The 16,960-nt window shown below is 43.7% G+C and overlaps 1 protein-coding gene across 3 annotated transcripts in view; it reads left to right on the top strand.

The window, feature by feature from the left end:
* The window catches only part of PLCB1 (phospholipase C beta 1), a 455,632-nt gene that overhangs the window by 376,984 nt on the left and 61,688 nt on the right, over positions 1 to 16,960 (top strand). For all 3 annotated transcript variants that reach the window (XM_083431904.1, XM_083431905.1, XM_083431906.1), the window contains 7 exons: positions 836 to 968; positions 2,733 to 2,786; positions 3,501 to 3,720; positions 6,613 to 6,793; positions 11,347 to 11,423; positions 11,597 to 11,674; positions 15,889 to 15,946. In XM_083431904.1, coding sequence (XP_083288030.1) covers positions 836 to 968; positions 2,733 to 2,786; positions 3,501 to 3,720; positions 6,613 to 6,793; positions 11,347 to 11,423; positions 11,597 to 11,674; positions 15,889 to 15,946 — 801 coding nt within the window. The remainder of the gene's footprint in view (positions 1 to 835; positions 969 to 2,732; positions 2,787 to 3,500; positions 3,721 to 6,612; positions 6,794 to 11,346; positions 11,424 to 11,596; positions 11,675 to 15,888; positions 15,947 to 16,960) is intronic.

Here is a 16,960-nt window from a genome sequence, read left to right as displayed (position 1 = left end):
ACTGCAGTGTACTGTTTACTGCAGTGTGAGATTTCCATTATTAATTCTAGGCTTTTGTTTTTGCAAAAGACTGTTTTTTTCTGGTAAGTAATCAAAGGAGCTGAAAATAGTAATGGCAGCTATTTCTTAAGAGCACTAGAGGTATTTTGTAAGTTCTTTCTGAAAGGTAGACTAGGATCACTTTGTGCCAGGTGCGGCACAAACTCCCCCAGCAAGCTTGCAATATGAATAAATCTTAGCATGTGAATACAGTTAGTTAGAGGTAGAGAGTTGTGCATCATTGGAAGTAGAATCCATGTCCAAGCTATTGGCCATGTACCCTAATCTCAGACGTATGTGTCAAAAGGAAAAATGAATTGATAATGATTTTTATATATTAGTAACTTTATATTCATGTAACTTTTATTTCTGTAACTGTGTCATTTTGTAATACTTTGTTTAAGTTGTTTATTGTTGTTTTAGTTTTCTGTACACTGCTTTGAGTTCTTTAGAATACAGTGGTACCTCGGGTTAAGAACTTAATTCGTTCCGGAGGTCCATTCTTAACCTGAAACTGTTCTTAACCTGAGGTACCACTTTAGCTAATGGGGCCTCCTGCTGCCTCCGCCAGGCAATTTCCGTTCTCATCCTGAAGCAAAGTTCTTAGCCCGAGGTACAATTTCTGGGTTAGCGGAGTCTGTAACCTGAAGCGTCTGTAACCTGAAGCATGTGTAACTCAAGGTACCACTGTATATTAAGTGGTATAGAAAATAAATAACCAGAATTAAGTGTAGCATGTCTCCTATAAGATTGCTTGCCTCCTTACATATTTATGGGAATTGTTTTGTATTGTCAGGCGGAACAGAGAGATGTTCCTTCAGAAGCGAACACTGAACCCAAGCCGGCACCAGCTGAAAATGGAGTAAACCACACCACTTCCCTCACCCCAAAACCATCCACACAGGTTACTCCCAGCCAACCAACACCAGGTAAGAACTAGACTGCACTGTGTCGTTTTTTTAGTGTCTTTCTATGGGGAAAATAACCCAGTCTTTGTTCATTGTGTTCAAAAACTATTAGAACAAAATAGAAATTAGGCCAGCATTTTTTCTCCCCCCGCTCCTCTTTCTTTTTTGTGAGACATTTAAAGCCCATCAGTACACCTGTATTGGATTGTTTTGGAAAGACAATGCCCGTAACAAAATCTCTCTCCTTTGCTACCCTCCCATGTAGAAAACCTGTTGCCTGGCAGCTCTATTGCAATTGCTGAAAGGCCTGGTGGAAGAATGCTAGCTATCTGTATACCTTATTGTGCTCCAACTGAGTGTAACAAACTGGGTTACATCCGCTGGAAGTTGGACCACAATGGCAAATTGGCACTCAGTCTGCCTTCAACCAGCCCCCACCTGCCTGCCTTCCTACAAGCAGGCCAGAAGCTGACACTGCCTGTCAGATTCCTTCTCCTTAGTCTCATTGTTGCCCTTGCAGAGCTCAACAGAGAGGGGATAGGACCAAAACTAGAATTAATTAGCTCTTCCTGTCATCAGCTCTGGCTCCATCTGCTGTTACCCTCCCTGCCTTCTGTCCTATCAGCCCCAATGAACACTGGTTGCATCAGGCAACATAGGTTCATATCCCTGTCAGTCGTGAAGCTCATTGAGCTGGAATGCTTTTCCCCATGCCTTGTTTGGGACAGTTTCACCATATTGTCAATCAGTAGATTTTGTGCTCAGAAACTTGCAGGCAACCACTGGCAAGTTGAACTTCTTGCATCTCCTACTTTTCCTTTTGCATAGAAAACTAGCTATGAGTAAGGAATAGACAATCTTCACCCTTCTGAGTTTTGGAAAACAGGGGAATGTGGGTTGAGTTGTGTCATACGTTTATATCTCAGACTCACGAGAAGCCACTTAAGAGGCAGTAGGGATTATGGAGGAATTAGTTTGGCCCATTTTTTTTCAGAAGATCAACATGATTTGAGGGTCCTGGACTTCCTTGTGGATCACATCGCAACTATTTTCTATCTGGATTTTGCACCACATCATGCACAAAACCCCCTAAGTTTTATTTGTTTTCTGTTCAGGTTTTGTGCAATTTAGTTTCAATGATTGTATTGGATGAAGGAGAAAGGCAATGTGTGAAATAGGTGATGGTAGCAAAAACAGCAGCAATGAAGGACAAGGAAATAATGATACATAGCCGCTTGGAGGACTACCACCATTATTGCAGCTAAGAAGACTCATAAGAAACACTCCCCCATTCTCCCTATTCACCTGATCTATCAAACTTCTGAAATAACCTCTAGCTTTACTACCTATGGATGAGGTAGTAAGGAATGTCGGATCTGGGGTGCAGGGGGCAGGTGGATTTTGAATCAGTATTCATAGACACATCTATGAAGGTATACCAGGCATGACTAATCAAACAAGCTTCACTGCCTTTTTTTGTAAAAAGAGGAGCAATGGCAGCTTCCATGATTTTGGAGGATGTGGAGAGATCGTTTAAAGCAGTGTTTCCCAACCTTGGGCCTCCAGCTGTTTTCAAACTACAATTCCCATCATCCCTGACCACTGGTCTTGCTAGCTGAGGATTATGGGAGTTGTAGTCCAAAAACAGCTGGAGGCCCAAGGTTGGGAAATGGTGGTTTAAAGGATGCTTTCTCACCTTAAAAAGGAAACCTGTGTGCCTATAGCTTTGAGGCCATATAGTTGTCATTTCCAAACCACTGACTATTGATGGCATTTTCCATCTAGGTTCTGTGAAAGTGCCAGCGAAAACAGAAGATCTTATTCAGAGTGTCCTGACAGGTAAGAAACATGTGGATAGTATACATACAGCAGGATCTCTTGATCTTTTGTGTCAAGGAAGTGCAACCCGATTCTATTTATTTATTAAACAGGATTTATAAACCGCTTAATCATCCTTAACTCCTGAGTGTTTTACATGGAATATAAAATGTTAATTAAAAGAATACTGATGAAATGGAATATTAAAAGCAAGTTAACGTAAACCAGTAGTTATTGATAACATACCTGCCCATTCCACTGAAACTTCTGCCATTGTTTAAAGCTGCCACTTTCCCCCTCAGTTTTCTTCCATCCTTGCATTATTCAAAACCTTGCCATTTCCTCTGTGTCTCTCTATCCCCACTTTATTCAAATCTCTGCTGTTGTTTAAAACCACAATTGGCTTATGTGCCCATCTGTTCCTGCTTCACTGGAACCTCTGCTGTTGCTTAAAACTGTTATTTTCCCTCAGTGCCCTCCTTCCCTGCTTTACTCAAACTTCTGTTATTGTTTTAAACCACCACTTCCCCTCTCTCTGAGTCCCTCCCTTCTCATTCCCATGCCATGGCTACTTTGGTTGTGCAACCTGCCATCTCTTTTGCTGACTTCATTCAGATCCAGGATTGTGATGCAGCCCTGCAAATTCTCCAATGGGGTCTGCATGATGACAGCCTTTCATTTTATGTCCATAGGAAGCAATACTGACAAAGAAGGCTTTCCTCTCCTTATTTTTAGAAGTCGAAGCACAAACGATCGAGGAGCTAAAGCAACAGAAAGCGTTTGTGAAACTTCAGAAGAAGCACTACAAAGAAATGAAGGACCTTGTGAAGAAACACCACAAAAAAACCACGGATCTTATAAAAGAGCATACCACGAAGTATAATGAAATCCAAAACGACTACCTGCGGCGGAGGGCGGTTTTGGAGAAAACAGCTAAAAAAGACAGTAAGAAAAAGTATGTTGTATATGGAGTTTATCCCTCCTCTTATAAACCAAGTTTCTCTTTCCCCCTTTATTGCAGTAGCGTACTGATTTCAGTGGGCCATACCAAAAGGCAAATGTCACTCCTGGTTAGTGTTTGGAATCCTTCCAGATTCCCACCATAGGAAGATAGCTCCTGTTGTGGGACAGTGACTGACACAAAACCCATTAGTGGGCAGTGTGTTGGAGCCGCACCCCTCACCAGACCTCCTTTTGGCACAGTTGATGCTGCATACTGGTATGGAGAAGGGGAGGGCTGAGGTTGATGTGGTGCAAGTTCGCCTGCAGGAGTGGCTATGGCCAAATCAGACAGCTCAAGGAACAGGTGTGGCAGGTGCACCAGCTTTTATCTGTGCAAATACATTTCTCACCACTGCAGAGACCTGGACATCTAGGCTCAGGGCTAAGTCCAGGAACAGTCCCAAATTGCAAACCTGATTCTTCACAGGGAGTGTTATCAGGCTCGATGATGATCTTTCTCGAGCAATAGCTGTGGCCTTAAGTAAACCCTCACTTTCAGACTCTATTCCTGTGGTTGCCTAGGCAACTAGCTTAACACCTGGGTAGAGCTGTAAACACCTCTGATTATCTGTCAGGGTGCAGACTGATGTATTTCATTCGTGCTGGCTTGGTTTTTAATTTTTAATTTTTCTTTAAATTGCTCTTGCTGCTTAGCTTGCTTACACAGTTGCTCTGTTTCTTTCACATGCCCCTTTCATTGCCTTCCCCTTCTCACCTCACCCTTTAGAGTTGCAGTTCTTTCCCAAGACCCAAAATATCGCACTGCTCCTCAGGGAGTTTGTTGTTCAGATTCCATTTTATGAATAAATGTATTTCTCCCCCGTCTGCTTTTGTGTGCTGTTCCGCTCTCTTCGCCTTCCTTTGAGAGACCTTTGGTTTTTTGTGAACTTTGTCCTTTGGTTGCCAATAAATACTTGCACGTCAGGGTGCATGAATTTGGGGGGTGCAAGTGCTGAAAGAAATTCAGCTGACTGATGGAGGTCTCTCTATGGCTCTTTAAATAATGCAAGCCGCAGCTTCTGAAATGCGATGCATGGAGTCCAAGAGTGTCGTTGGAAGATCAGCAATTAGATTCAGTGCCGAGAAACGATTGCTTGCTTACCCCCAACTGTTTCCCCCAGTCTTCATTCCATTTTGTCCTATTGTTGCTCAATGATCTCACCACATGTTACATTTTTGCCTGGCTCTGAGTGTGATTTCCGTTCATATCATTTTACATTCTTGCCTCCTTAAAAAAAAAACAAAAAAAATTGATATTGCTGCAAAGAAACCTCTCTGCCAGAGCATCCTAGTGGAAATACTTTAAGTCTGCTTTGGTGCTAACACGTTTCTGGGAATTAAAGAGGGTTTGGGGTGGAGACTTTCAACATGCACACTGTATGCTGACTCTTGTTTGCATGGAAGGAGGCAGGTTCTGTAGCAAATAGATAACAGCTGTACCCTGAGCTGGGACAAACAGAGGAGGAGCAATAGGTGTGTTGGAAGAGTAGAAATCAATTCTTTGATATCCCAAGAGCACACTGCGTTGGATTCATTTTTTTAATTTACTTAATTTTTATCCTGCCCTTCTTCAAAGGAGCTCAGGTTAGTGTGCATGCCCCCCTTAAACACACATACCCATTTTATCCTTATAGCATTCCTCCAAAGTAAGCGATAGTGACTACCAGCCAGTCATCCAGTGTGCTTCTTGGTTGAGGTGTTGGTTTGAACCAAGACCTTCCTGGTCCTAGTCTCTTAGAGGGTACACCATTCTGGTTCCCACTGATAGCACCTTGGAGCTTCCACTGGGCAGCATAATGTTATAGGGTCCTTTGAACATAGAGGAGCTTCAGATCAGCCTGAGGAGATCCATGCCTGCAGGACAAAACCTATTAGGCAGTGCATGTAATGTTAAACAATGCAGTAAGAACCTGAGGAGCGTGGGCTGCCAGCACCTGGGGCCGCACAGAGGTGCGCGGGAGGGAAATGGGGCAAGCATGGGCATTCAACTGCCCAAGACGTCTGTGTCACCCAGGAGATTGCCGCTACTGCGATAAGAGTCCTTCCATTGTTTTGCGAAGTCACTTCCTAGTTCGCATTGAGAAGCTGTTTTCAGCAGAGCCCAGCAACAGAACCACGTAGTGTTGAGATTTTGTGCCCCTAACACATTTTGCACCCGGGACAACCACCCCTATGCCCCCCATGCTACACCACTGGTAAGAACAGTGGGTTACTTGGAAGAAAGTCTCTAATGTGAACACCCTAAAGAATGTGAGAGCACAAGAGCCACTGAAAAAACGAGCTCACTGAAAAATAGAACATGTATACTCACTTAGCTGTAATGTGCCAACCTTGTGACATGTCAGGGGGCAAAATGAAAAGCCCCATTGGTAGGAATTGCCACATTATTCATTGTACAGCTCATGTCAGCAGAGCACTCCTATGAGCTACTAAACCAGTGAAGAAGCAGCAGACAGTAAAATCTGATTTTCCCCTCAGGGTGAACCTGTGTGATCCCTCACATTTCTGGAACCAAGTGAGGTTTTGACTTAGGTTGAATAGCCATTAACTTAGGATGCCTCAGCTCATTTTCCAGATGGCGAGCCAGCTTGTGCTTGGGTGCCCTCAGCGGGTGTGTGTGACATTTATAAATAAGTTGACATGGGTCAACATGCATGGGAGTCCTCACTTCTAAATATGGTTTAGCGGAACCCTGGGCTTATGGTAGCTTAGCCACAAGACCCAGACAACATCTGCACATCCAAGTTGAGATGAATCATGGTCAGGTGGGGGGAAGGGAGGGTATGTGCATTGTACTGTCACAACTTGCATTGAATTTCTTTTGTTGTTCCACATTGCTCTGCAGAGGTGAAGCTGGGAGCCCAGATCACAGTTCTTCGACTATTGAACAAGAGTTGACCACCCTTGATTCAGAAATGTCCCAGAAGTTAATAGAGCTTAAGGAAAAGCAACAGCAACAGCTGCTTAATCTTCGGCAAGAACAGTATTATAGTGAAAAGTACCAGAAGCAAGCACATATTAAATTGGTATGTATGAGTACCTTGCTTCCACACTTTATCTGAAGCTCTTTGATGGCAAGGTTGCATGTAGAACTAGCTATGTTTGGGGCCACTTGAAATGTGTCTGTGTGGAGGTGTGCTCACTTTCTGTGCTTCTGGTTACCATCCCTTTAACATTACAAATTTGCGAAATAAAGGAGAATATAAGGATTCACTATGGCCACCTCATGAGAAGAGAAGACTCCCTGGAAAAGACCCTGATGTTGGGAAAGATTGTGGGCACAAGGAGAAGGGAACGATAGAGGACAAGATGGTTGGACAGTGTTCTCGAAGCTACTAACATGAGTTTGACCAAACTGCAGGAGGCAGTGGAAGACAGGAGTGCCTGGCGTGCTCTGGTCCATGGGGTCACGAAGAGTTGGACACGACTAAATGACTAAACAACCACAACAACAAAATAAGGATTCACAATGGCATGGGGGAAATTGTGAAAAGTGTGTGTGGAACAATATTGCAAATACAACTGGATCAATGGCCACTTTATTTTCAGACACTTTCCTAATTCTGATTACAGTACCGTTACAAGGCCACATCTTGCAAAGCTTTCTAATTTGCTCCACACTAACTACAAACATTGGGCCATAATTGATTGGTTTGTCATTAGAGCTGCTTTGGATGGGGGGGAGCATCTTTCACTGTATGACTTTGAAGCTGAAACCAACATCCTCTGCCTAATTAAATTATCAGAAATCATTCCAGAATAAGCAGTTAGATTAGCGTGGCCCACAAAACCTGGAAACGAGAGCTTCGATGTCACTAAAAATGGCTTCCAACTAGTTATTGTTTGTGCCAAATAGCCTTCTGTGAAACTATGTGTGCTCTGAACGGATGCCAGAGCACAAGCTATAAACAGCAAAGTGATATTATGCATATATTGTCCCAAAGGAGCTTTTGTTTTTACAGCTGCAAATCTACTGCTGGTGGGGTCAGGCTCCCTGTGTAGGGCAGCCCTCTGGGCTGAAACAGGAATCTAAAAGAGAAGAAGGCAGTTGAATGCTAGTATTACATAGTTCCATTCTGCCCCCAGCATGTGGACGCTGTCAGAGGTACTTAACCATGCTCTTTACACACTTGGTTACTTTGTCGTATGAAAGATCAAAAGTTACCAAAGTATACCTTCTGTGTACCACAGTCAAGCAAAGTTGTTTACAACTGCAAAGGACCTCTGGGAGCTGGTATGGTTGTGCAGCAGCTCATAAAATTGGGTTTGAAGCCAAATCCTTTTGGCACAGCGGCCCCTACAGGCATCCCTGCTACGGACAGGGCATTTGTCTGGTTCTGGCAGGAAGGGCATTTCTCATAGCCTACTTTGGGTCAATGGAAAACCTTTGTTGCCCTCCCTTACTGTTCCCCCACCAAAAAATGATCTAGCAGGATGCATTCCTGGCCACTGCTATGTAACTTCACAGATATTATATATCACCACTGCAAGGAGTAATGACAAACCTAGACAGCATCTTAAAAAGCAGAGACATCACCTTGCCAACAAAGGTCCGTATAGTTACAGCTATGGTTTTCCCAGTAGTGATGTATGGAAGTGAGAGCTGCACCATAAAGAAGGCTGGTCGCCGAAGAATTGATGCTTTTGGATTATGGTGCTGGAGGAGACTCTTGAGAGTCCCATGGACTGCAAGAAGATCAAATCTATCCATTCTGAAGGAAATCAGCTCACTGGAAGGACAGATCTTGAAGCTGAGGCTCCAATACTTTGGCCACCTCATGAGAAGAGAAGACTCCCTGGAAAAGACCCTGATGTTGGGAAAGATGGAGGGCACAAGGAGAAGGGGACGACAGAGGACGAGATGGTTAGACAGTGTTCTTGAAGCTACCAGCATGAGTTTGACCAAACTGCGGGAAGCAGTGGAAGACAGGAGTGCCTGGCATGCTCTGGTCCATGGGGTCATGAAGAGTCGGACACAACTAAACGACTAAACAACAACAACTGCAAGGAGTGAGCCTACAGATAATCTTGACCTGTCTGCCAGATTTGGGTGGATCATTTTGTTTGGATAGTTGTTTGAAGTCTAGTTCTTTTGGTGACCAGCTGTGTTTGAGGTCATCCTGTGGCCCATTGGCCTTCCTGCCATGAATGCTGGGGTCCAAAATGAGGCCGGAAGGGCTTCTCAATGCCCAGCCTACCTTCCTGGCAAAGACAGGGCCTTTCATTCTGTCCCACCACTTTGTGCTACTTGGCAGAGGCCGGTGGGCAACGGAGGACATTACCCATGCTAGGAAAAGCCATTGCCAGAGAAAGCCTTGGATTCCTAGCCTGGCACATCAGAAGTAAAGTTGGCCATCGGTGTAGCAATTTTATCCATTACTTTTGAGGAGACTTCAATGGGTTAAAGCTGAAACGTGATGTGTATTTTCCACATGAGAAAACAAATGATTTCAGCTTGGGAATTGGCAGAATGAAAATAACAAGACGCTTCAGTGTTCATTTTGTAAGGAAATAGAAAACAAACCCAATCCAATGAAGAACAACCACACATTTACAATATCCCTAGAACTTAATGCTGACTTATTTGTTTACTGTTTGTGCACTGTCATGCACTAGCCTAGCCATCGGTGGCAGCTTCATTCCGTACAAATTTGGCAAATTTTGAGGGCAATGTGATGCCCGTGTCTATTCCCACATCTAATGTTTTGTTGACAGAGATTGATTTGTCTTGCATCTCATCAGCAGATGGTCTTTTATATAGAACACATGGGAATTTGTTGCTCTTTCAGTGTGATTTGTTGGATTATCGGGGGACAGGGGAGTGTTTTAATGATTCTGAGAATTACAAATGATGCTACATTCGCAGTGCATTCAAATGCATTCAGCACAGCAAAGTAGAACTCTATTTTGGTACCCAGGCTTGTTAGTTAATCGTGTGTGTGTGTGTGTGTGTGTGTGTGTGTAAACTTTTGAAGTGGTTGGTAATCACACAAAGCATCTGCCAAATTGTGCGCATTGGTGGAAGAGGTTTGAAATCTCAGCATAAGTCAAATGGACATTACTGGATTCTTTTTAGTGAAGGTCTTCCATGTCATTCAGAGGTTGTGTGTTTATGCTTTGCATATGGAAGATCCTGGCTTCAAGACCCAAGATCTCCAATTAGCAGAATTTCAGGTAGTGACACTGGAAAGTCTTAGGCCCTAGAGGACCCTGGCAGTCAGAGGGCACAGTCCTGGTCCGCGTAGACCTATGACACTGTCCCAGTATAAATCAGTTTCATAAGTTCACATAGAACTTCGCCTTGTATGGTACCCTGGAAATGATCTCTTCCAGCTTCTGCCTTCTGGAAGAAGGTATAAGGTTATAAAGAGCAGGACTAGCCGCCTGAGAAACAGTTTCTACACAAATGCAATTCTGGTTCTAAACGCAGCATAAGGAGTCTCTATAGTATATTGTATTTTAAAATGGGGTTTCAGAGTTTTTAGGGGGTTTTGAATGTTTTAGATATCGTATATCACAAGTCATTTCTGCTCCTTAAACATGGCGGTGTTGTGACATAGCAAAGAATGTTCCCATGTGGCTCTCCTTCTTCTGCATGTTTTGCCTTTTCCTGGAGCAGTGGTTTTCAACCAATGTGCCATGGCACTCTGGGGTGCCATGAAAGATGGTCAGGGGTACCACGGGCAACACTGGCCTCCGTCTCTCTTTCCTTCCCTCCATCCTCTGATGCCCTCTTGCATCTCTGCCTCCCAAAGGCTTGCACAGCTGTTTGTTGCAGTAGGGTTCAGGCAGGAGTCTGAGATGACAGGGAGTAAACATGCATATCCTCTACTATCAAATAGTAGCAATAGCAAAACCCGTCCCTTCCTGTGTTGTGGAGATTAACAATATCAATACTCCTGGCAAACTGGGAATATCTCCCCACTCCCCCAAGTTTAGGATATTCCACCATTCTTCAGAGGAGTTCCATTTTCTTTGAGAAAAATAAGTGGCTCACGTAACTGCAAACTAAGCTTTAATAATACTGTAACAAAATAGCATAATGACAGAAACTGAATACAACAGCGTGAGACAAGTCTTGAGGCAAGAAGCAAGAAGAAGCAGTTGGACGGGCATTCTTAATTGAACATAACGGAACACATTGAAGGGAGGGGCTGATTCCGGGGCAAAACACACAAGCCCCGCCCACCAGATACCAAGCTCCCTTACTATGCAATTTAGGCCCCAATGTTTTTCTTACATTCTGAGGGTTGGAGGCTAGGATAATTTAACATCTTAAGCCGTCCAAATACAATGGTACCTCAGGTTAAGAAGTGAATTCATTCTGGAGGTCCGTTCTTAACCTGAAACTGTTCTTAACCTGAGGTACCACTTTAGCTAATGGGGCCTCCCACTGCCGCCACGCCACCGCCATGCAATTTCTGTTCTCCTCCTGAAGCAAAGTTCTTAACCCGAGGTACTATTTCTGGGTTAGCGGAGTCTGTAACCTGAAGCGTATGTAACCCAAGCTACCACTGTATTCAACAATCAAATGTGGTTCATGCAGTTTTATAACACACCTGTTTTCCCTGTCTTTCAGCTCATTCAGAAGCTGACAGACGTAGCAGAGGAATGCCAGAACAGCCAGTTGAAGAAACTGAAAGAGATTTGTGAAAGGTAAGGCATGCTGTAAGTAAACGAAACCTTTGTATTAAAAGTTGCAATCCTAAAGCACTACAGAGCAAGCCCCACTGAAGACAGAGGGGCCCAAGTAAATATACATGCTCTTGCTCTGTCACACTTAACTTTGCCTTAAAAAGAGGAAAAAAAGGGTTTTATTTTTGTTGCAGGGAAAAGAAGGAGTTGAAGAAAAAGATGGACAAAAAGAGGCAAGAAAAAATCACAAAGGATAAAAGTCAAGTGGATGAGTAAGTGCGGCCTTCAACTATTAATCTTTAAGGGAGTCCCCTTTTCAGGGGCATTTTACAATATACTGTACATAAGCTATGAGTCTGTTCACACAAAGCATGCCGTGAACACAGATGGACTGTTGTCAGTAATGGGAATTTAGTAATGGATTTATTTCTGCTTTTGGCATCCCACATCCCTTTGGCCCAAGGTTGGTAACATTTTAGAAATGCAACTCTGTGAAACACATGCACACATGCACATACGCACGCACACAGAGAGAGTGACATGCATGCCGACGTTTGAAGTCCATCCTCTTTAACCATGATCATAATAGGCCACCCTAAACCAAGGCCCAAATCCAGCTGAAGTTGGCAGTGACTAAATTGCACTAAAAGCAATGGAACCACCTTATTGCAACGAACTGAAGTGCCATTGCTTTTCAGTTGCAACTAGACTCAACTGAATTTAACTAGATCCAAACTAAAGAGACAGGAATTGAAAATAAGTTCCATAGTGGTTCTTGAAGCAACGGAAAATGTTAAAAGAGTTTGGGGAAGGGGTCAGTTAACAAGTTAAGCCCATCTCTTCTCTTACAAAGTGATGCTGCATTGGTTTTATTATACTGATTTTATAATATCTCTCCTACCTAATTATCTCACTGGCATATTTAACTGGGATAAGATGGATCCCTACAGAGAGAGTCCAGTAAAGATGATGAGCAAATGCCCGGACCCACCTTTTTGTGACCTTCCTACAAAAACAAAAAGTTATTTAAAAGCAAGACACAATCAGATGACTACAATTCAACATAAAACCAACAAAACAACAGAAAAGCAAAAGCACAGCAGTCAGAACAAAGCCAAGGAAAACAGTATTCAAAAACAGTATACAATTCTGACTCAAAAGTTTATTTGAATCAGGATTGTTTTAACCCAGGCATATGGGAACAGACTACAGTTCCCATCATCCCTGACCACTGGTCCTGTTAGCTAGCTAACCCCCATCATCCCTAGCTAACAGGACCAGTGGTCAGGGATGATGGGAACTGTCGTCCCGAAACATCTGGAGGGCCGAGTTTGCCTATGCCTGTTTTCTAAAAGAGAATGGTAGAAGGGTGCCAGCTGAACATTCTTGAGGAAAGATCTCCAGATCATTTGAGCCATTACTGAAAAGGTTCTGGTTACCATTCTGGAACAGACCCATAAATTGCTTCATCCCACAGCTGAGCTACCAACATGTTAATGCTCACTGGCACTTAAGGCTGCATAAAAATCCAAAACCGCCTGCAAGTCTCAGTTTCATCTATCAGTCTCTATGTGGATATAAAAGGACTAAAAATGAAATGGAAAATTACTTTAAACAAAAGAAAGAAACAAGAAGGTATAACACAAAAAAGGGCAATGTATTTCTAATTAAACCTGGCATCCTGATTTAAATGGGAGATGGATTGCACTCGTAAATATTTTAAGCTGTAACCTTGAAGAAAATAATAACCTGCAGTGACATAGGAGAGTAATGGCATCAACATTTTGGCAAGCGAGGAACAGAAGGCTACAGACATCAAAGAGTTGTTGATGAAGACAGACACGAGGCATTCAGTCTCAAGTGAACAGTGCAAAGAATAGCATGTTGGGAATTATTGTGACTAGGCGATAAAAAATTGTGTGATAGTCTATAGGATTGCTTTGAGCATGTAATTGTTCAAAAAGATTTGAAGGCTTATAAAGCAATCCTAGCAACATCAATTGGTTCATGGCATGGTCTATAGATGCATGCTACTGCTGAAGCTAATCAGGGTCTGGTCATGGAAATATGGCAGAATATAGATGGAACAATTAAACATTTACACGTTTATGCATAAAATTCATTGTTTCAAGATGTCTGCTGGCTGCCATCTTGAACTGGGAAGCTCTAGCACCTCTTGACTATTTCTAGCAATGTTGGAAAGGGAGGGTTATTGTTTTGCTGTTTTGTCTTACTCTTTTACTTGTTTTTATCCTGTATTTTATTCTGTGAACTGCCCTGAGATCTTATGATGAAAGACAGTATATAAATCAAAGAAAGAAAGAAAGAAATTGCAGCTTTAATGGATGAATTCAAAACCACTTTTCTAAGTAACGTATGCACAATTGTGAGGGGTGGCTATTGACCTAGTAAAGATGGATTCTGTTAAGACATACAATAACTGAAAGTTCTATGACCTCGCATTACCTCTTCTCCTCTGTGTGCTTGTGTTATATAAGGTAGTTAGCTATTTGCTTAGTGGAATTGGGCCGGCATGGTTAAATTTCAAGGAAAAGAAATACTGTTGATTAAGATTGCACAGAACAATAAGCTGACTAGTGCAGAGTCGCTGGATATTGTTCAGAAGACTTTCCCATTCAAATAACTGCCAAGTATGAGATGTGCAAAACACTTATTCTCAAGTGCTAGGCTATTTCCAATGAAATTTCCAAGTTAAACTTTGGTCAGTAGCAGTCCCTATGGGACCCATACAATCCCCAGCATTTTCTACAGGGAGGACCTAAAGAGAATGTGGCTATAGCTCACAATGCACAAAACATGAATTTTCTGTATTCAAAGGACTCTACTGAAAGGTGGGGAAATGTTTATGATGAGTGAAATCACCTGATCCACTCCAGAAAAATTTGGAACATACTGAAATGAATACATTCCTCTTTGCCCAAACTCTAGAATCTAGAATGATTCTGCCACTCAATTTGTGCATGGCATAGGCCAAAGGTTGGGAACCTGCAGCCTTTTAGAGGTTGCTGGACTAAACCCTGGAGCATCTTTGACCACACTAGCTGGGGCTGATGGGGGGTTGGAGACCAATGGGTTCTTCATCCCTGGTGTGGACTTCCTTGTTCATGATTTGAGGCTGTTACACAGTAAAGAGTCATCTCCTTGCCTTCTCTGAAAGCTTTTAGGCATGTGAGGTGGAGCCTAGTGCAGGCTGACAACATCCTTCTGCCACTTTAAGCCCTGCCTTGCGGTGTAGTGAGGGAGCAGTGATGACACCTTGCTACCTGTGCTGGGTCTGGGGGTAACCCAGGTAACGCAGTCCAGGTCCAGTCCCGAATCAAAGGGTTCCGTGAGGAGTCCAACAGGGCCAAGGCAGGACACAAGGCAGGAAACCAGGCAAGATCAGGCACAGGATCACAGGCAGGTTCTGGCAAACAGCAACGTTGCTCCCGCAACCTGGAGCGGGGGTTCAGCAGCCTTTTATCTCTGTCAGGGTAATGGCCGGTCCTGATCCCCCGGTGACTCACCTCCCTGTCTCACCCGAAGGCAAGCACTCCTCCTGCGAGTACTCAGGTCTCTCCTTCTCTCAGACCTCAGTCTCTGCAGCTCGGGAGATGTTGGTGGGTTGCTAGACCCAGAGGCCGCCTCAGCCTCTCTTGACCCAATTGGTAGTGGAGCAGCTGTGATTGCCCAGCTGAAGGCAACGAGGTAATCCCCGCATCTGGAGCCAGAGCAGGCTCGGGCACCTGACTCGGCCCAGCTGGTGCTTGTTGCAGGGGAACCTGTGCAGACTGGGGCTCTCAAGAATCAGGCCCCAGACTAGGTTCAGATGCTGCCTGGGGCAAAGGACCCAGTGCGGACTGAGACTCCTCTGGCTCCGAGCCTGAGCCCGAGTCCCAGGCCATCATACTACGTTTGACTTGTGCTGAAACCATCAGAATGGGGCAGGTTCAATGGTGGAGTGGAGCCTCAATCCTAATTGGGACAAAACTCTGTTCCATCCCTGCAGAAGATAAGGTGGGAGAGAGATAATGGGCTCAAGAAGAGTTGCTTGGTGTAAAACAGTGGTGGGGAACTTAGGTGTCTCTAGGTGCAGTTATTGGACTCCAATCTCAGCCACCAAGGTCAAAGGTCAGGGATGATGGGAGCTATAGTTCAAGAGGGCTATGGGTTTCCCTGTCCATGGTGCTGAAACGTTTCTGAGGCACGCCTGTGATTTCTTTCCTCACACATTAAGAACCGCTATGACCTTTCTATTCACAAGGTTTGTGTGGTCCACTTGTGGTCTCTGGTCAAACCACTTCTAATGCAGAACATAATGTGTGGCTTCTGGGCTGTCTGGTTTTTATTTCCCCTTATTTAGTTAAAGTAATGTACAAAGAATTTGTGAGAAGGATCTCTGTGGCAGAAGCTAGCAAATTATGCATTAATAATGCCAGTTAAAAATTAATGGAATGGAATCAGTAGTTTTTAATCTTGCTCCCAGGGAGAAGACAGAAATGATTCGATCATATATTCAGGAGGTGGTGCAATACATTAAAAGGGTGAGTCCACTGCATGCAAGTTCATCAAAACTGTCTGTATTTGCATATGGCATGAAGATAACAGGCAAATTCCAGTACTTATATTGGTTTACAAGGAGTAATAATGTTAGAGCACTGAAAGCAGTGTTTGTCATTTGAAAAGAGATATCTTGCATTTATGGTTCCTTGCAATGCTACATTTTTAGTAAACTTGGTTTGCCATCTTCTGTAGAATTATCAAGAGCCACTTTGAATATTATCTTGCTGTGCAGGAGTCAAGTGTTTCCCCATGACAATATCACATCTGAAATGTGAAGGAATGTTGGAAACTTTATCAGCTGTGTTTCAGATCTGATGTTGCGGAGGAACGGAAAGTGTGGAGAATTTAAAAAAATCCTCTTCCTGCAGGTAAGGTAATGCTCAAAGCTGTTCTAAGAAATCTGAGCAGAGTCCCCTTCCAGCATTTACAATCCATTGCAAAATGTTGTCATGGGAAATTGAATGTAAGGGCTCATGATGGCAAATGACCTGGCAAATGGAGGCAGACACAAGTCAAGTTTGGCGCTTCTCATAGTATGTCATGAGCAGGCTGGGAGCATGGCCTGCTGCACCTTGAAATCACACACCTGGTGCTACCTTCCTCCCTTCCCCGGCTCCCCAATGACCTAGTGACTTTCCTGATGGCAAGGGGGACAGCGGAGGTAGCCAAAGAGCATCCATTTCTGCTAGAAAGAACAGCATGACACTGTTTGCATCAATTTCAACCGGAGAGAAGGCATTTCCAAGAATTGGGGGTCAGTTTCCCAGCTAAAAACTGATGCAAAAGCCATCATTTCCTCACCAGGAATGGTGAAACAGGCAGTCCCAGACCCAGCAGGATGGATGCTTGGCTTTGGATCAACATAGGCATGTGGAGGAGCTATAGCTGAGGCTTCACAAGTTAGCCATTACGCATTAAACACACATGTGTGTAACACACAACTGATGGCTGCTTTTTGTGAACAAAAGTGCCATTGAGAGGGATCCATTCTGAGC

This window comes from Podarcis tiliguerta (assembly GCF_965153285.1).
Source record: "Podarcis tiliguerta genome assembly, chromosome: 3".
NCBI classification, from domain to species: Eukaryota; Metazoa; Chordata; class Lepidosauria; order Squamata; family Lacertidae; genus Podarcis; species Podarcis tiliguerta.
Note: the sequence above shows the minus strand (reverse complement) of the source record. Positions and strands in the feature narration are given on the sequence as shown.